The sequence below is a fragment of the Acanthopagrus latus genome, chromosome 3, assembly GCF_904848185.1.
Source record: "Acanthopagrus latus isolate v.2019 chromosome 3, fAcaLat1.1, whole genome shotgun sequence".
In the NCBI taxonomy this organism is placed as follows: Eukaryota; Metazoa; Chordata; class Actinopteri; order Spariformes; family Sparidae; genus Acanthopagrus; species Acanthopagrus latus.
The window spans coordinates 9,635,348-9,655,199 of NC_051041.1; the positions used below are offsets into that span (position 1 = coordinate 9,635,348).

A 19,852-nucleotide genomic window follows, 5' to 3' on the forward strand; every position below is an offset into this window, starting at 1 on the left:
TCCGAGAGCTCGCAGAGGGGAAAAAGGAGGGAGCTGAGAGAAAGTGAAGCCACATACGAAAACCCCCGAACTGCCCACTTTTTTTTTTTTTTTTTTTTTCACCCAGCAGCCGGGATGGGGATGGCGCACGCCTGTCAAGTGGGACTGGGAGGGATGACATCAAGGATAAACGTTATAGGCTGCGGAGTGAAGCCCGCATTCGCACAGGAGATGAGGTGACCTATATGTTTGGGGTTTTTTTGTTTTTGTTTTTTTTTTTTCTGTTTCCCCTGCAGGGAAACGACAAATGCGTTGAGCGTCATTTGGGTAAAACAGGGTGAGTTGAGTCAGCAGTGCCACAGAGAGGCTGCTGCTGCTGCTGCTGATGATGATGATGCAGGTACTGATATTGCAGCACGGTCACCTATACAGGAGGAAGAGGGGGATGACAGCAGCTCCTCATCTATTGTGTTTTTTTTAAAGGTGCACTATATAGTTTGGGGGGAAGACATTTTAATCAGGGGAGAAAGATCTTCATCGACTGATTTTTGCATGCCTAGATAAACTAAACAACATCATTTCTTGCTGTCTTACTTTGTTCGTATTTTGGCGGACCCTGCCACCTTTCTAGCTTCAAACAGTGACCATATTGACCTCGCTCGTGTATTCAGTTGTGGACAAAATAAATATCTCTGAGTTGGTATGATTACCTCATTAATGTTGTAAATATTCAAATCCTGTGTTTGGATTTCTTTCTCCAAAACTACGAAGCAGCCCTTTAAAACCACCTCTGTCACTGGAGAGAAGCTGCTTCACCACTTGCAAACCTCAGTCTGCAAGGGGTGTGTTTGACATTTGATTCGAGACCAGTAAAGTCACTCCAGCGTGTCGTAATTTAAAGGTGCCCGAAAACCTCCTCATCCTGGAACGCCAGAGTTCCTGTGCTTGAGGCATAAAGCGACACCAAAACACTCTGTGGTTGCTCTGAGGCCTCCATTCCAGGCAGAGTCGGCTGTTGGAGCCGCTAGCTGCACTGCTAACTGTGCTGACAAGCTAATGGAGAGTAGAGTTAGCAACAACGAGCAGTTACTCTGGTGATATGCTGATATTTGTTTGTGTAATGACTTTACGTTACTTGATATATAGTTAATGTTATGAAATAAAATGAATCATTTTAGGCATTTGGGGCCGTCACGATATACTGATATTCTAACTGTGAGAATAAAAATGAAATATTGATATCGTGTTGGTAATATACACTTGATAATAAGTAGTTGCCTCTGAAATCCCTCTTTATTCTTGCATTGTCACAGATGACACAGATCGCCACCTGCAATAAAACATTAAATGGGGTTTCTCGCTAGCTAATGTCTAATGTAGCTACCCACCGTGAGTAGATGTCATCATATTGTCAATTATTCTTTTTTTCCCCTTTTTGTGCTTATAGGCTATGGAATCTTCACTTTCCTGAGCATTTATAGACATTTCTGGTGGGATAACATGTCCACCCACTGATCCCTAAATAACAAACCAGCTTGCTGTCTCTCTCTCCTCATGGATCTGACACCCTGCACCTCAGTGCTGCTTACGCCTGCTCGCCAAAACTTTTCTCTGTGCTCCACAGCGCTAAATGTTATGGATTATCAATTTGGATTGAGAAGAAAAGTAAGGTTGAAAAGAGCAGATGCTGTGAGAGCGCAGACTTTAAAAAGGAGATTTGTTCTTGTACAAATCTTGTGGTTTGCCCTGTCCTTTACTGGCACAAATCCTTTACATAACTTGTAGATAAGCTGCGTAAAATCCTCAGACTCACCTTTGACATCCGGTTAACATCCAAAATCTCCCCAAATACGAAGATGTTACATTTTTCTTTGACACTTACACTAAGTTGTCCATGCTGGCATTTGACTGGCGTGCTGTGATGTAACATTTCCCCATGCCCATCGGCAATCTTGAGCTACCACAATTAGTTATGTTAATGCATCCTGTCATCTTCGAGTAAACAAGCTGGACTCATTTTCACATTTATTTATTTCATATTTTCTTATGGAGGGAACGACGTAAACCTTTAGGACACTCTCTCCTGGTGGCCGTTCGAGATGACGCACTTGTTTGCACAACAGAGGGTGATGGAAGTGGTTTAAAGCATGAATAAAGTGGACGATAAACATTAAAATCAGCCTACCGCCTCACTCTCTCCACACACACGGCAAACTGCAGCAGAGAGCGAGCAGGGAACAATCTGTCATGCAGTTTGTTCAAAGCATATCAACAGCTTCACCTCTTCACTTGGTGCTGTAGAGCAGGTGCCCGCTTTTCATTCAGACAGAGTGAATGGTGCTTTGTAGTCGACCTGTGGTGCCGCAGGTCGTGGTCGGTGCTTCACACCTGAGGAATCTGACACCCAGGTACCAGCAGGACTGTCTGGGAAGGAAATGTCAAAGCTCATAGACCGGACCGGCATCAGAGGTGCGATTCGGTTTGTCACGGTGACCCAGATTGACCAAGTCTAGTCAGCAGTAATGCTCGCTGTAAGACGTCATCCCCTCTGCTGTCATCAGTCTTCAGCAGCAGAGTGGCAAAATGAAAATGAAATGAAAGGTCGTCCTTAAAACAGACACCTCAGTGATAGAAAGGGTCAAACCGGGGGAGGCATAAGTCAATATGTTGCTAATGGAGATCTTGTGGTAAAGTTCAAAGGTCAAGAACAGCTACTACATGGACCTTGTGGAGGGACTGTTCTCTCAACTGCGGACTAAAGAAATAACTTACAACCCAGTCTCCCTTTCACAAATAGAGTGTTCATCAGAGATAGAGGTGGAACACTGAACTTCTGGATATGAAAACCTCATTCAAGATCTTATTGACAAGTAAAAACTGCAAACACGTCAAATTACCTGTTAACAATTTTTACAATTTACAATTTTTGCAATTTTTAAATTCACACACTACTGTCCAACTTCTATCTGTGGACATCTTACTTTGATGTTTGTATGCATTTGTATCAGGTGTTATTGCAAACAGTGGTAAAACTGAACAAAACTGTTCAGTTTAATAAATAAATAAACTTCCTGTTCTGACATTAATGGAATGCACCATTAACATAGAAGCATTTTTTCTTGTATTTTTTAGTAGATAATTAAACCGCCGGGAAGCAAACAACTAACTACACTTTCCCTAAGCCTGTTGTCCAGCAGCAAACTAACCCTGTAGCACGAAGCACACTGCCCCTGACCCACAGAAGAGAGCCATTGTCACAGCAACATATTTGCTCAGCAGCTAACGCTACTAGCACAATGCACACGCAGCAGTAAGGAGGAAGTGTCCTACTGGGTAGACTTTGTGGACTGAGGTAGCTACATTCATGACGGCTCTTTATGCTTGCATTTACATGACTGTGGCATTTCATAAATTTATTGAATTCTGTATTTATTAGACTACAAAAAGCGACAAGAGCTTGTAGAACGTGGCAAATTAGTTGCTAGCATGTCTCCCCACTGGCCAGCAACAGCTGCAGGGCCTAAGGCGTCTGTCTAGTCAGGGAGGGGGTTGGATTTTTTCAGCTGGATGCTTTCAAAATTTAGCTGGCGCTTGCTGGTTTCTACAATCTTACCAACCCCAGCTTTGAGGAAAGGAAACTCAGTGCATCCTTATCCTGTAATTACCTCTTGTGGCCACACTGGCCGCTGCTTTAGCCACAGACATACTTTCACTTTAGGCCAACATGGACGAGAAGTCTCAGACAAATATTATAAATTTGAGCATCTGCAACAGCTGGTTAGACCTCATCTGCTGATAACGAACATAATGAGATGATTTCAGTATTTCCTCTTTATGGGATTATGGGCTTTTTTTTTAAACTTACATTCAGCCTCGTTTTTACAGTGGAAATATTGTTCTTTTTCCACTCCACTGAATATATTTGACAGGTTTAGTTGCTGGTTACATTGCAGATGATGTTTATTACACACAAAACACATGATTACTTTATAGAAGATGATGCCCTGATGCAAACTAAACTTCCCCAGTACAAGATTAAAATGATGCTATGCATCAATAATGATGGGTATAATCATCCAGTAATATAATACTGCTGCTACTTTACATTTTATTGCTAATATACTTAGAATATTGTTTACATTATTGTATAGTTACATGATATATTTACTTTCCTTCCTACTAAAAAGTTTGTAGTCCTTTAAAAGACATTGCTACCCAGTGGTGTGACACAGACTCTCAGGGGCAAAAAAGAAGGGCACTGTAGCGCGCGTTTGGCTCCCCAGAGGGCACTTTAGCACGCGTTTAGGCTCCCAAGAGGGCACTTTAGTACATTCTTGGCTCCCATGAGGGCAGTTTATCATGTTCTAATCAGCCAATGGGGCAGTTTAGTGTGTTTTGCCAACCATGAGGGCACTTAGGCACACTTTTTAGGCTCCACAGAGGGCACTTTAGTGCACGCTTTGGCTCCCAAGAGGGCACTTTAGCGTGCATTTTTCAACAAATGGGCCAATGTTGCTACCTTAGACTAGCGTTTTGGCTTTTGTTCTGTGAAGTACAGGTCTGCAAAAGTGAGTTGATTAAATAATTAATTCATAAAGCCCATAAATCAAGTCTGAGGGATGAGGGAATTGAGATCCAAAAGGAGAATGTAAGAGCAGTGATCTTCGTTCCTCTTCTGCTCCTTGCCGTAACACATTGAGGTCGGATACAAGAATCCACCAGGAGCGTCTGAATTAGTCCGAACGTAGCTCAACATGCAGCGCAAGCCATGCCTCAAACCTGCATCCAGGCTAGCGTTACATTTTCCAGCAGCCTTCAAACAACCAGCCTATAATTAGACACTATCATTATATTGAAGCTTGAGCTTAGATCATCAAGTGAGTCAGGAGCAACACTCAAATTTAGTTTTTTTTTTTTTTAAAGTGTCTTCAGATGTCCCAAGGATGTTTGAGCAATCGCAAAACTTCCTGTTTCTATAAAAAAGGAGGTTATAATGTCGCTGGTGTAGCAGGAGTGACTCTCTGAAACCTTTATGAACAAAATATGCACAAAAAAGGACAGAGGTAGCACCAGGTGAAAACAAGCACTTGCTTTAAACACTACACCGTCATCTGATTTATTTAGATGAAAGAATAGCACCTTTGTCGGTGAATTCGACTCTGACACGTGCAACCTACACCTCCAGGTGGTATTCATTAGTTCACGTGGCTGGGAAGCAAGCTGTGACTCAGCTAAAATACAGAGCCTGCAGTTTATTTTTATGTCTTCTTAATTCTGCTTGAGTCATGTTCAGTGGTCTCATTTAACTGGGTTACCAGAAATGCTGTCAACTCGCCGCAAAATGGAAATTACAAGACGGGCATTCTTAAAACTCATTCTGCCCTGTGCAAGCTAAAGCGGCCATAAATCTTTTGTATGCACGCATGGAAAAAAAAAAAAAAAAAAGAATACAGACAAAAGAAGTAATACAAAGGTTCCACTTCACCAATATTACACTTCACCTTGCTGTAATCCCCCAGACTGAAATCCATACAAACGCTAACGCAATGACAGGAAAGAAGGCGACCGGCGTTTGAATCGTTTTTCCTCCCATAAAAAGCAAAACCTCAAAAACCCTGTTTCCGCTGACTGGCCGCTTTTATTCCCTCTTGGATGCAGAGTGGCAGAGAGGCAAACTGGTTCAGGAGGGGACGAGTCTGGGAAAACTGCTGCACTCATCCACTAACTTGGCCAAACCGACGACTTGCCATGCTTTGCGCATGATGCTACTGACCAGAAATTAGGGTTTAGAGAGCCGCTGTGAGATTTTTGACTCGGTTATTTTATCTGTGACACATCGTTTTTGTGTGTGTGTGTGTGTGTGTGTGTGTGTGTGTGTGTCACAGCCTGGCAACACAGTTAGTCGCTTCTCCAGCTGGAGATCTGGCAGCAAGTAAAGTTTAAGTCTAATTGTAAATCAATACTGGTGGCTAACCAGCGGGAGAAAAAGAGACTTCATAGAGAGCCGCGCTCATATATCACAGATAAATGTGCTGTACAGGAGACTGGGCTTCCCTTTGATCCAGATGCAACTGAGTATTTATAGCTAAGAGGGGCTATTTTAAGGGTGAGTGTTGCTGGATGTGTGGCAGCTCTTAAAAGTGAGAGATGAAATTGAATTTAGGCCCTAACCACGATCTCAGAAACAGAGTCATGGAGCCACATCCTCACAGCGCAACAATCAACATTTTGACTCATTTAGTTGCTGCTTTAGACTTTGACTTTTCTGCATGTTCCGAACAGTTCACTATTATTTTCAGTACACTGCATTTCACTTCTTGATTCTCAAAACGTTGTTCTAAGGTCTTCTCCACAGTCCCAGAATATAATTCCAGTAGGAAGATATTCATTAATTAATTCTAATTTAATTTAAAGGGGCTTTATGTATCAATTTGTGTCAGTTTACATGTATTAATTGCTTTTTCTATTGGCCATAGGAGAACAGATTGCAACCCACTGACATAAAAAAATGAGACCTGCCCCGTCTCTCTTAGTTGCCTTTACAAGGCCGTTTGTGAAGAATTTGCAGGACAGTCAAAAGGATGCAACTTTGCGCACAGACGTTCCACAGAGCAGCTTTAAGTAATTATTTATTAGATGATGGAGGGATGATTCTAGAAACATTATAAGAAGACTTCAGGTAGCAGTTCGTCTCTATGATCCTCTCACCCTCCCGTGACGCAATGTTGGTACTTATAACTTTGATCATGATGGTGGCCATACTACTCTGTGGAGTATATAGGTCACAATTTAGGACAGAAATGATTATTTGTGGTATACAATGAAGATATATCTATATGATATAGAAAATGTTATAGAATCACAACAAAACTGACAGAAAGTGCACAAAAAATGCAAAACAAATGTATCTGTTACTTCAGCACCACGGACAGCTACACTGTTTTATCAATACACAGCAATGTTTGGCTCCGGTCACTTCAGATGTGTCATGGATGGGGCCATGACTTCTAACTCGCACGAACTTCAGTCAGATGCAGACTGAAATAACTGGTGCTTTGGGATGGACAAGTCGGCCACCAGCCCAAAACAAATAGTACAAACAGGTCCTTTAAGCTTCCTGGAACGGTCCTCTATTTAAAGGATGAATCCACCCAACAATTAAACCATTCAGTCATGACATGCGCTAACTCTTTTATCTTAGCAGCTCCAGTGAAGATTTTCACTTGTGAACTACGAAACTTGACCGTTCTATTGGCATGAGGATGACGAGTTAACAACTGGATTGTCATTTGTGGTGAACTTGTCCTTTAAGCTTAAAATTGCCCACAAACAACTAAAGACAAGAGTTTTTCTTTCTAAATAATTAGAATACGACACTCCTTGCTGTTGTAACTACTGGGACTGACTTCGGGAGAATTAACTGGCTCTATAGATCGATCATTGGTGATGTTGGAACCAAACTAAGCAAGATGAACCTGTTGATTTAACTCTTTGATAAAAAAAAATATTAAACATTAAAAAAAAGTGAATTGTATGTTTCAGATTTGAAACAAGTGTTATGCAGCAAGTAAACAAACAACTTTTAACTTGATTTTGCTGTGAACCTTAATGCATTTATATGATGCAGACAAACCTACTTAGTCATCAATTCAAGGGTGAGGTCATATTTGAAACCTGATGCCAACCCCGTCATACACCACAGGAGCAACATGCAGAGCCAGTATATATAAAGTCAAATGAGGTGAGTGCAAACTTTGTTGAAACTATCCAGTCTGTGTAGTCTCCTCCCGAGCCGTTTCCTTCTCCTCACTGTTTCCCAGACTCTTTGGAAAGAGGGACTCATTTGTCTGATGTCTGGGCTTCTGTAAAATAATATGACTATTTTCAGCCTTATGAATAATCCAAACAGGCTGCAACCATTACCATTGTTAACTCTGCCAATACCAAGGATAATTTTCCAATCATGCAGACTGTACAGCATTATACTAACATTAAATGTTAGAGATTTATCCTCACTGGGGCAGAAGCCTCTGTTTTCTGTGAACTAGCAGCCACTGCTGTTCTCATAATACAAGCTTGCCTCTTCTGTTTTCACAGTTTTTCTTATCTAACTTTACTGAGTAATGTTTCATTAGTGCTCAGTGAATATTTTTCAACTGTTTGCCTGGTGTGGGAAAATCATGACTGTATATTTATGTGTATAAACTTAAGCCAAAACTTTGGAAATCTAAATCTGCAATGTTTTTGTTGTGTTTTTTTTTCTCATGGGGAATTATCATTAGGAGTCGTGTCTGGCCAAGTGATGTTTTAAAGTGCAGTAAGGAGTCAGACAAAACAATAAGCTGAGAGAGCGTAAAACACCCAGTTGGGAGCTGAAGTGAACTTCAGAGTCATGTAATAATTCTTAGGGTGTTCATCACGGCTCATTGTTAAAATAAAAATATTGATGAAAGCATTGTTAAAGTATTCCTTTAGTAAATTAAATTGCCTCTGTTGCTCTTTAGTAAACTATTGGAGGCCAAGAGACACATAAAGGACTAAAAAGTCAGCACTTGGTATTGTTGCGTAACAATATCAAGTTCCTCTACTGGAACATGAAGTTAACTCAGGTAAAAAGCAAGATAAAAGTGATTATATCAGTTTACGTATTCCATTTATTCACACTTAGAAAGAAAAGAACATAAAACAAAGTCTGATAGCATTTCAAATAGAGAATGATTGAAACTGTACACATTCAGGAAACAGTTGCAGGTCTGTTATCAGAACAGCTGCTTCACCTTCACACAGTCATCAATTCCTTGATAACATGTATGCAATTTACAGTCCATAAGCCTTACTCATATCCTCCATATGTCGCCTCCATGGTGTCTCCAAAGGCCATGTGACAGCTGCTAACACAACAGGGCCTGAGTGTCTCTGTTAAATCTGGTCAGTACCAGTAGGACCTTCGGTGCCTCCTGTTCTCCTGAATGCCCATTTTCTCCATGACTTCCTCCTCCAGGGTTTTCAGAGATGGTACATAGGTCTTTTCTAGAGTGTCATCTGGGCTGGTGTCTTTGGGGCCATCTGTGAGGGCAAAAATGTTATCTTTTAGTTTTTTTGTTCATTTTCTTTTTTCATTAGATAATTTAGTGGTTGAACATTTAAAAAGGTACAATCTGTATGAAAGTAGATTGATTCCTACATTATCAAATACTGAGTTGGTATTTGGGTATTTATCAACCTAGAATGAGGCTCAACAATCAAATCTTTCTGCAGAATCGCACCTTTAATCAAAATACTACTGAACCACAGGCTCTTTGATACTTTGATAATGTTTCCCAAAGATGTGGACTCTCCCAAAGACAAATATTTAACAAAAACCAAGAATTAACAGGGAGCACAAGTAAATTGGAAGGCTGTTCTCCGTGTGGCTTCTACTTCACAAAGAGACCTTTCTTCCACTGTAAAACAATCAGACCGAATAACTCTGAAATCTATTTTTAAATTTCAAGTCTGCAAAGGGCGGAAAAATAAAAAATGAGAGGTGGCTGGTCTGAAACTTCCCCAGCCCCACACACATTTTTAACCTTTCCAAAGTTAGCAACTCCACATTAATGCCAGCTTCATGCAATCATTAGACAACATGTGGAAATGAGCAAGAATGCAGGACTTTAATTTCTCCTTTGATCATTTACTCTTCATTCTTCACTTTTTGTATGTACAACTGAGTTCAACACAACAGATATCTTTGAGAAACAGTCCAATCTTGCCCCTCTCTGTTAGTGTGATGTTTGAGAACCTCGTAAACACCTTCAAATGTGGTCAGACAACACGTCGTACAAACAAGTTTGTTTCAAGCATACAGCAGGAGCACAATTATGTCAGAGGGTTGTTTAACACTGGACTTCCCATGTGTCCTCCAGTTTAGAAATACGTGTGTTTAAAACAATCAAACTGCATCACTCAGAGACATATTTTTAGTGTTCAAGCCAGCACTGGCTGGAAAAATGAATTTCAGCCAGCGTTAAGCGCTGACTCTGAGCTACACGTGGAATAAACTGGTTACTGAAAAGAATCCCCCTCCAATCAAAACACTCACAGACACTCTCACCTTTCCACTGCGATGGTACGATGCCATCCCGTCGCTCCACGACAGGTTTCGGGATGATCCGACCTGTTCTGAGAGACACTCTGACTCTCTCGCCCTCCTCTGTGAATTTCCACTCAACTTCAGTGGGCTTCCTGGATGATCAATAGACACACACACACACACATCATATTCAATCTGCTATAAATCCAGAGATCATTTTAATTTATCTACTGTTAATAACACAGGATTGTCTTTGTTTTTTTTTCTTCTAATTATTCTAAAGTAGCAGAACAAGCTTCTTTGGGCTCCAGACACATTAACGTAATGTTGCAGTGTAGCCAGGTTTACTGTACCTGTCTGAGGGGTCAATCAGGGTGACGTCGCGGAGCAGGACGGGAGCCTCACTGGCGATGTAGGTCCCACGGTAATCCTCAGATTTTCCGATGTACCTGTGATGCTAAGACAAAGAGCTTTGTTCACAGTCATCCAACTTCAAACAACAGGTGGTGGCCAAATGGCTTTACATAGTGTGCTTTGTCAGCAGCAGCCTGGCCCTTGACACTGGCTCCATCTGGTGGAGCTAAAAAATAAATGCATGGTGTTTGACAAAATCGGGACCATTAAAATGTAACTGTTAACTTTACTGTTTGTTCAAATGAGAATATTGGCGACGTCATCTCTTAGTGTCAGTAGTCTGTTAAGGTGTATGATGAAGTAATATACAGAAAACAGATGTAATATACTGATGACAGGTGAAGCTGCTTCTAATGTTCTTAGAAGAAGAAGAGGAACTCAATAGCCCATAAGCAAAATCTAACACTTCAATTCAGTTTTCTGAGAGAAAAATATCACTTCCTTACTATGTTCATTCCCTCTAGCATGACCCAGTTCCGGTGTCTGAAGACCTGGACCACTTTCCCTTGCTTTCCTTTGTCCTTCCCTGCAAGGACCTCAACCTGAGGAATAAAAGAACAAAGATTTATGAACAAACACCACTTTGTTTACCCAGATTTGGCAAAAGACATTTTACACGCCTTCTGACACGATTCTCATGGAGTCCCCTTCATGCCTTTCTGGCAAACATGTATCACGTTTTATGACATTAGCATTAGGATGAGATTCATTATCGGCACTGATATTCTGCATTTTTCCAATAATGATTATCTGTAGTTGTCTAAGTGTCTGATTGCCAATCAAATTAATTCATTTGGTCTGTAGTTACTGATCTATGGTCTCATTCAGTGTCCGCCCATAACACTAACTGATTAGTTACGCATCACACGTAATAACTTCAGAGCACAAAATCATCTTAAACTGTAAATCAAGTGATCAAATACATTAAGTGCAGTGGATTTAAGTAAGTTAAGTACCTCAAAATTGTAATTTCGTACAGTCTCCTTGATGATTAATAATCAGTATCAGAAAGAAAAATGAATCTATTGATACCTGATTAGCACCTAAACAAACTCAAAAACAAACTGACCTTAAAAGGACAACACATTTGAAGTTACACTTTGTTTATATATGGCGGACCCTGCCACTTTTCTATCTTCAAACAGTGGTCATGGACCTTATTTTCCTTTGAGAAAAACTCGTTTATTCCGTTATGGTAGATCTTTTTTTTCTGAGTTTACATTATTGCCACATTAATATTGTGCGTATCAGAAAGGATTTAAGTGCTAGTTTAAACTAGAAGGATACAATCTTAAAGAAGAAAACACGACTGGGATTATCAGACACGTTGAACATTCAATAAGGCCAATCCATGCAGTGATTTAACTTAGTCTTGTTTGTCTACTTCACTTTAATGGCGAATATTCAAAGATCTACAGGACTTGGGAGGTTTATGAGTTACTCACCGTGTCCCCTCTGAAAACAGACCAGTCCTCTGCTGCTATAGGCTCCACGAACACCTTTCTCCTCTTCTTCCCCGGAGGGTTCTGCTTCTTAGCAGCAGGCGTCCACGGTCTGTTGGTGCCGTAGCGGAAATCTTTGGGCACAACAACCCTGGCTGCCATCGACATGAGAGTGGTCAGCCTCATCGTGCTGCAGGGACAAAACAAATCAGGGCTTGTAAATTAGCTCAAACGGTGCTCGGTCTCCTGACAGGGCTGCTATCTCAACACAAGCTATGCTAGCGTTAGCATTCGGGGAAGCCATCATTAACGCTGCGTTTACATCGGCTAGACGTAAAGTTACGACATTAGCTATGTTTCCAAACACACTAGGACTCCTACATATTTTGTCAAATAAAAAGCGCTATTTTAACAATGAACGAGGTACTAACATGACATGCAGGAATATCTTACCCTCTGTTGATGTCAAAGTCACATGCAGCAGCGCTGATACCGACGCTAGCACCAGCCGAGCCCACAGCGCCCCCTGGAGGACAGGAGGGTGAGATCTGACTGCACGCATGCGCAGTGGCCAAATAATGCATCAGATGGACAGCAGAGATGAGGGGGTTGATTTGTAGGCAGGATTCTAGCTAACGCAAAGATGACCTTCACTGTTTTCACCCTGAGACATTCAGTGTGTTTAAAGCCAGACATTTTTAGGGATAAACAGGGATATTTGAAGATATACATTTTAAAACAGGCGCTACAAAATTAGGCATTTGTGTTGATGACATAAATATATATTCCATGTTTGCATGGCATACAGGAGTTGCTCGCTTTTAATGACAAATAAATCGCATTGAATCTTGAAATCAAAGATTAAAAAATAAAAGATCAGTCACAGATCGCCTCAAGAGGAAAACCCCTTAACATATATCAGGTTTTTTTTAATCATTATTATAATTGTTTCAGCTCAGTTTTCACAAAAGCTTTAGCATGTGAAACTCTTAACTGACTGTGCAAGTGCCTTTTCTTTTTCTCTAATCCTGTCAGAGTGTTGCAGTTGTATTGAGTGTCTGTTTTAGAAGTGTAAATTGTCTTGACAGTGATAAATGTTAATGAAATAAAATGGAAATGTGTTTTCTCACAGGGTCAGATTTTCATGCTCATGTGCAATTTTATTAACCATATCCTGTTTGAATTTTGGATGTATTGCTATTTACAAAAACTCAGTGGCTTTTCCCACTTCAGTTAATCCATCTGTAAAATCTGGTTTGGTTGGTTGTTGCCGTAGCCCTGATTTGATGTTGGGTGCAACCACGGAGGCAGATACACTGAGTTATTATAGGACATACTGTGGTGTTACTGTGACAAGGCTGAGAGATATTTATAGCATCTTTATGCCACAAGACAGGAGAAAACCTGCAATTGTACATGTAAGCAGTCATTAATCTTGTGAACCAGCTGCGACAGCGTACATTTACAAATCAATGCTTTGAAAAACATTTACTCCAGCACCTCACGGTCTCCAACATCATATTTTAAAAAACTCATACTCAACCAAACCCCGTGACAAATTCAAAGCTGTCAGGACTTGTTACATAACAGCAAAACTAGTTCAGCTATAGCGACCTAAAGCCCCCAACTGTGCCGCCAGGCTCTCTGGGGAGCAAATTATTTGTGACAAGTGCTCGCTCACACACGCACAAAAAGGTGCCACCGCTTCATACATTTGTAACAGAGTGAAAAATGAGATGTGAAATGATTAATCACGTCTGGTTGGGCTGAAAAATAAAAAGTAGATTTCCCCCTGCTTGAAACTTCACCTGAGAGCACAGCATTCTGCACAATATCTGGTTTTGGGGGTACTTTATGACTCGAAAAACAATAATTGTAGACAATCTTGTTGGTTAAAAAGAAAACAGTGACTAACATTGGATTGTTTTCAGTTGCTTTCCAGACTGAGGAAGTGGATTACTGACAATAAACAAGGAGGTTTTTACTGAATGTGAACATGACAAAAACAAGGTTTTCTTTGCAATCGACATGTTTATTAAATGGCAACTACAACAGTAAACTAAGCAGCAGATTAAGATGAATGACAGCTTCTGAAAGTAACAGAGAAAGCTAAACCAAGAATTACACTTCAACGCCAAATTATACCCTTGGAAACCAACTCCAGATTTGAGTGGGCAACTGAGCATTTCATAGTTTGAAATCAGTGGTGAAGGTCGGTGCAAACCATCTTAGACACAGCAGTCAGTTAGAAGCGGAGATTTCCCTTCAGTTCATCGTTAAACTTTGAACTTGATGTTGCCAAATACAGGAAGAACACTGAAGCTAAAACATCCAAGTAACATGGTGAGCAGGCCTAACATCTGTAAAAACTTGAATAGTGGAAAAATAACAACACCACATTTGGAACATGTCTAAACAAATATTCAAATTAAACACATCTTCAAAAACATCAAAATATCGTTTCACGGCCAAAATAATAAGACAACTGAAGTGAAACAGACTCGTATTCCAGTTAAAAGGATTGGAAAAGTGTTACAAATGAGTCACTCCTCTAATTTAATTTTTGTGTTGATCTTATGTTGGCGTTCGACAAAATCAGAGCTGAAAAAAAAAAACATATATTTGGTACAACCAATCACTGAGTGCAATTCACAATGACATCTCCAGTATCAAGCAATGGCAGCATTCATGTGAGCTAAACATGAACTTATAACATGAAATTGAGAGTTGAGTCGATGAAATCCATCAAGAGGTTGCCAGATAATTTCCCTCCACAAACGCCACAGCTCCACCTTGAGCCGACCGAGCTGTGACTGAACAACATTCAGGAATGTCTTTCTGCTTTCCACAACGCACAATCGTCATTTACAGAGGGGTTTTACAAAGTGGCTCGTTTTCATCCTAAAATAGCTCTTCTCAAATGGGCATTACATTTTCAACCTGGAGACATTAATCACATAATTTGGTCACTTGCTATGAAGCATAACACTACACCTAAGCAACAAAACCTGTGTTGCATAAAAACGTCATACAGTGAACTAGACAATGATTAATGGGGCAGGAAAAGAAATCTGAAAGTGCAACTTATCATGTATCCAATGAGCGAATATATGATTTAAGATGAAGCTGAGAAGCTAGGTGAAACAAATGTAAGTAAAACGTTTAATTTGTGAACGAAAGCTGAGAGCATGGGTGAAAAATTTGTTCTTATTCCTGTACAATATCTAAGATTTAAAACCATCAAATGAGAGCATTTATCTTTTTTTGTGGTTTAAATGTTTGTTTGTTTTTTCTATTTACTATATATTCAGTGTTTATTCCCTCCAAACTGAAAAAAATGTTTTTGACACCTAGCAGTCTTTGTAATTATGTAATTGCACTTAGAAATAAAAAATATATACACACCTAAATCCCATAAATGAGCCTTAAAGTGCTCATTTCAATTGTTTTGAAATCAGATTAGCAAACTTTTTTTTTCTTTTTTGTATTCTGGGATATATGATATCCCAAAAATGGCAAATGAGGATTTGTTTGTCTCTCAATACAAACATGTTGTTTTTTTGTTTTTTTTTAATTCTCCTTTTTAATTAAACAGCTGAAATCTGGCATCCTGCAGGTAATCGTGTTGATGCTTGAATTCCAGAGAAAAGCATCAACAATTCGGTTTTCTTCGGTGAGTTGCTGTTAAGCGCTGTCTGTCACAGGCTGCAGGGGGAACAGTAGAAAGCAATAAAACACATCATTACAGAACAAATAATCACATCCATAAGTATCTATATTCTTACAAAGTATATTATAGTGTGTTTTGCAGTCCTTGCATGTCTCACCTTATCTGCTGTTAGCTGGCCTCCTGCTGGAGCGTTTTCCTGGGCCTCCGCTTTCGACTCGCTCTGTGAGGAGGGAGCAGTTGGCTTGGGTCCAGCCACATCATTGAGCTTTGCTTCTGCATTCGACTTGTCACCGTCTACTTTAGAGTCACCTTCCGCCTCCGTATCCTTCGGCCGCTTGGGAGACGCCTTAAAAAAAGTTTGAAGTGTGAGAGTGTGACTGAAGGTCTCTAATTTTTTCTTTTTCTCAAAGACTTGACAAGTAAAACTCACCTCTGTGGACTCCTCTGCTTTTCGTTTAGTCCCTCCCCTCTCGTTCTTCTCGTCGATGACCAAGGCCCCTTCGTCCTCGTCGCTGCTGCCCTCGGCATCTGCCTTTTCCGAGCCGCCAGTATCCCCTGCTCCTTCTGACGCATTGTCCTTCTTTGATGACTGAATGCAGAAATGCAAATATTTTGACTTGGACCCACACAGAGCACTCCTCAAGGTCTAAATGCTGTCTTAAATTAATTAAAAAAAACAGGGTAGCTTTGTTGCATTCTTTCAACATTTGGAATGTCATTTATTTATCTATTATGCGATTAATTGTGTCTGTGGAAAAGCAACTGAGATACGGAAACAAGACACATTATATACCTACAAAATCTGTTCTTGCGTTCCATCAGGGAGCACAGAAACAAAACAGCACAGACCTGGCCACAACTAAATGAACACACCTCATAGCCTTCATGCGTGACAGTGGGGTTGTTCTCGATCTCCCAGAGTCCTTCGGCAAATCCTTTCCTCTTATTTGGTTTTCCAAATTTTTCCTTATGTTCATCGTAGGGGAACAAATCCTTGGGCCCCAGGAACGCCCTGTGGTGGTCAATCAAAAGAGACATTAACATAATTCAGTGAGTTTTCCAAGTCGTGTTTATCAATTGACAAAATGTCATCAACTTAGTTTGTGCCTGGCTCAGATAGTGTTGTGACTCACAGGTAGCAGTGTCTGTTTTAACATTTTTCATGTCAACTGTTTCCCTGCACCGATACCATTCTGGACAAAAAGGTTTATGGTTAAACTCTAAGATATCCTGCCTCTGTTACATATCTTTGTCACAAGTGTCTGATAACCACATGTGAGGCGTCTGATGCATTTTAGCTTTGGCATCAGTCCAGAACATGGGACAAGAATCGATTGGGCTCTTGTTGCAATAAAAGTATTTTCTTTTTATAAATGTACCATGCACATCAGTAACTTGTATTTCAGAATTGGCAGGAATCAGTTAACGATATTTTGCTCAAATTGCTGCCATTATTTAGCAGAAATATTGACAATGACAACACATATTACTCACGTCTCATGTGTTCCGAAAAAGAACACCTGGTACTTGTTTGAAGGGGACTTCACGGCTCCTTCGGGTAATTCGTCAATCTGTGAATTGAGACCACAATGTCTTAAGAAGAATGCTGAGGAGTCTCAAAGTTAATTTCACTCTATCAATATTTAAAATTAACCCAAAGTTTAAAAGTAGGAGAGCAATTCTGATATCAAGTGACAAACACAGGAGAACATGATCAATTTAACTGAGGTCAATTGTAATGAAGATAAAAAACTAAACATTCAGAGCAGGAGCAATTAAATGTTTTTGTTTTCTTAATAAGACCACATTTTAAAAACATCAAATATCAGCAGGAAACTATGCATTTCTTCTTCTTCAAAAAAGATTTAATAATTATCAATTTGAAAATGATCAATCAATTGTTTAGTCTATAAATACAACTTAAAATGCCCTTCCAATTTCACATTTCAACACTGTCAGACACATAAAATATCTAATTTACAATGATAAAAGACAGGAGAGCGCTTCATCTCAAGTTTGAGAGGCTTGAATCAGAAATGATTGGTTTCCTTCCTTGATAAATTACCTAGAACTATGACTTTTTTTAATCAATTCTGCTGAGCATTTCCTGTCTACTCAACTGTTTCAACAGCAGTGCTTTAATACCAAATTAAGCTTATAGGACAGAACAGTCATACAACATAATTGAGTAAACATCATTGCTAATTGAGAGCCATTCTGAATGTATTGCTCAGCCTGATGTAAGCTACTATAAAATTCACTCCAATCTGAACTCCTAATGAACCCACTGAGAACAGCGGTCAGGCCACTTTTTGCTTCACTTCTCATCTTTCATTTTGACAGCCTCCAACACCCTGCCAATATTTATTTATGTTTTGAGAAAGAAAAAAATAGCACAGCAAGACACCAAGGCACAGGAAAGCACTGTTATGATGGCCGAGCAGAGTGTCCGTTTGCCTCTGGCAGACAGGCCTTTTGGCATTCCCAGATAGGGCCACTGTGTCAGGATAGGTGGGGCAGGGCCTGTGGCCTGCTGACATGGGACATGGCTGATAAGACTGAGAAAAGGAGGGAAGAGATCAATACTGACGCTGACATAACCGTTTTGTCAGATTCATTAGGTAATATTTAAAGGCAGCCATGATATTAAAATAATAAAAGAGTGCTTTATGGGTGGGGGCCATATGTTTGATCATATAATTGTATGAATGGTTGCCAAATTATAAACAGAAACCAAGTTTCCTTTTCAACTGTACAAGCCAGTTGTGGTCAGTGCATGCATGTTGTTGGGTTTACACATTTTTCCATGTTAGTTCACTTCAGTGCAAAGTAAAGTGCCAAAGTGTTTCAGTTATTTTTACACCCATTTTCTCTCATGTTGTAAATATAAAACACTTCTCATATGGCTTCAAGGAAGGCTCAGTCAACGAGGGAAACGTAACCCAGTGTTGACCTATAGGTTCACATTCTCCCTCCTGCTGAAAGATTAGGAAACACTGACGGCAACGTGAGGCCACTGTGTGTTTATGGACCGGGTAGACATTACGTTATGGTCTTAAAAGCCAGATTTTAACGTAATGGAAGTAATTAAACGTTATGAGCAGAAACACAGTTAGCTGCTTGTCGCAACAAGTGTGGGGTAGACAGGGATGTTTACAAAGCACCGAAGCATGTGGCTACAACAGCAGGCATGTGTAGTCTGTAAAGCAACAGTTAATACGAGTAAAGAAAACTTGGAAAAAAAAAAACTTATTCAGCACGTAACTTAACGAAGTCACAACGTGGATTCGTGTTTATAACCTCAGATAACCTGACTTAACGTTCAGCTAATGTATGCCACTGGAAAAAAGAAACCGTCACGCTGATGTATGACAGATCCGTTATTTTTTTTTTTTTAATTAGCCGACGTGCTGTTAGCCAAATGCTATTTTTAACAGCTTTTACCAAGTTAACATTAGGCTAACGGGCCCCTTGGGAGACGATGAAAAGCAGCGTTGGTGGCAAAGAGCAGCTAGCAACAATGTTCAATATTTAGCAAGCCGAGCGGGGCACTGAGGTGTCCGTCTGCTCGATGAATCACCCGAAAGACATTTGCAGCTGCCTCCAGTCGGCTAGTTAGCTGTGTGCGGATGCTCGGCAACGTTAGCTTACGGCTGACCCAGCTACGCTAACTCATGGTAGCTAGCGCTAACTACCGTTAGGCCTCGCTGGTGAACAAGTGACAGGCAGTCAAGACGAACTGAAATGAACGCCTAACCTACGAGAGGTTTAACATCGGGTGCTTACCCTCGCAGGCCAGTGAGGATACCCCTTCATTTTGGCAAACACAAGGTCTCCAGGTTTGTATTCCTTTTGCCTGTTGGACCGCGGCATGCTTCTTGCAGAAATGGCTCGCTATGTCAGATGTACGTGTAATTCCAATAGAGAAGTAGTTTTAATGTGATGCAGCGGTCGGATTGGTCAACACCTGCAGCAAACACGCCAAGCGTCGGTTTGTCATCCACATGAACCAGGCGCGGAAAAACTGGAGCGAAGACGCGGCGGGCGACTTTGTTTCCGCGGATTCTGTGAGCACGGCCGGAGAAAACGACACTGGTCTGCTTCGTCTGTGAATTGTGTTGCTGATTCCAAAAACGCGGTAAGTAGTAGGATTTGACGTTATCCGACAAGCCGCTGGCTCGTCCCTCGGACGGTTTGGGTTTGAAATTGAAACCCGCTTCCCACTCTGCAGACGCGCCCCCAGTACCTGATGAAGCTGCTCGGTGGCGCCTTTGG

General features: G+C 40.6%; 2 protein-coding genes across 3 annotated transcripts; both read right to left on the bottom strand.

The window, feature by feature from the left end:
- Window positions 1-8,610: 8,610 nt before the first annotated feature.
- mrpl24 (mitochondrial ribosomal protein L24) lies at window positions 8,611-12,514 on the bottom strand. 2 transcript variants are annotated; one of them, XM_037089185.1, is made up of 6 exons: window positions 12,361-12,514; window positions 11,911-12,097; window positions 10,912-11,007; window positions 10,405-10,508; window positions 10,073-10,203; window positions 8,611-9,045 (listed from the first exon to the last, which is right to left on the bottom strand). In XM_037089185.1, the coding sequence occupies exons 1-6, from the start codon at window positions 12,489-12,491 to the stop codon at window positions 8,909-8,911; spliced, it is 786 nt and encodes a 261-aa protein (XP_036945080.1). In that variant the 5' UTR covers window positions 12,492-12,514; the 3' UTR covers window positions 8,611-8,908. The 2 variants fall into 2 exon arrangements, with proteins under 2 accessions (XP_036945080.1, XP_036945088.1); XM_037089193.1 differs by having other exon boundaries at window positions 12,339-12,414.
- Window positions 12,515-13,918: 1,404 nt separating this feature from the next.
- LOC119016460 (hepatoma-derived growth factor-like) lies at window positions 13,919-19,820 on the bottom strand. Its single transcript, XM_037092268.1, has 6 exons — window positions 19,364-19,820; window positions 17,072-17,148; window positions 16,451-16,589; window positions 16,008-16,166; window positions 15,735-15,923; window positions 13,919-15,612 (listed from the first exon to the last, which is right to left on the bottom strand). Exons 1-6 carry the CDS (start codon window positions 19,448-19,450, stop codon window positions 15,592-15,594), a joined length of 672 nt encoding a protein of 223 aa, XP_036948163.1. The 5' UTR covers window positions 19,451-19,820; the 3' UTR covers window positions 13,919-15,591.
- Between the last annotated feature and the right edge of the window lie 32 nt (window positions 19,821-19,852).

What these genes read in the sequence shown, in the direction of transcription:
- mrpl24 (XM_037089185.1), bottom strand. Translation starts at nt 12,491, where the DNA reads ATGCATTATTTGGCCACTGCGCATGCGTGCAGTCAGATCTCACCCTCC. An exon ending in TGCTAGAGGGAATGAACATA is followed by an intron (nt 10,509 to 10,911) that starts GTAAGGAAGTGA and finishes TCTTTGTCTTAG; the next exon opens with CATCACAGGTACATCGGAAA. An exon ending in CTGATTGACCCCTCAGACAG is followed by an intron (nt 10,204 to 10,404) that starts GTACAGTAAACC and finishes TTGATCATCCAG; the next exon opens with GAAGCCCACTGAAGTTGAGT.
- LOC119016460 (XM_037092268.1), bottom strand. Translation starts at nt 19,450, where the DNA reads ATGCCGCGGTCCAACAGGCAAAAGGAATACAAACCTGGAGACCTTGTG. An exon ending in ATCCTCACTGGCCTGCGAGG is followed by an intron (nt 17,149 to 19,363) that starts GTAAGCACCCGA and finishes CTCAATTCACAG; the next exon opens with ATTGACGAATTACCCGAAGG. An exon ending in AAGCAGAGGAGTCCACAGAG is followed by an intron (nt 15,924 to 16,007) that starts GTGAGTTTTACT and finishes ACTTTTTTTAAG; the next exon opens with GCGTCTCCCAAGCGGCCGAA.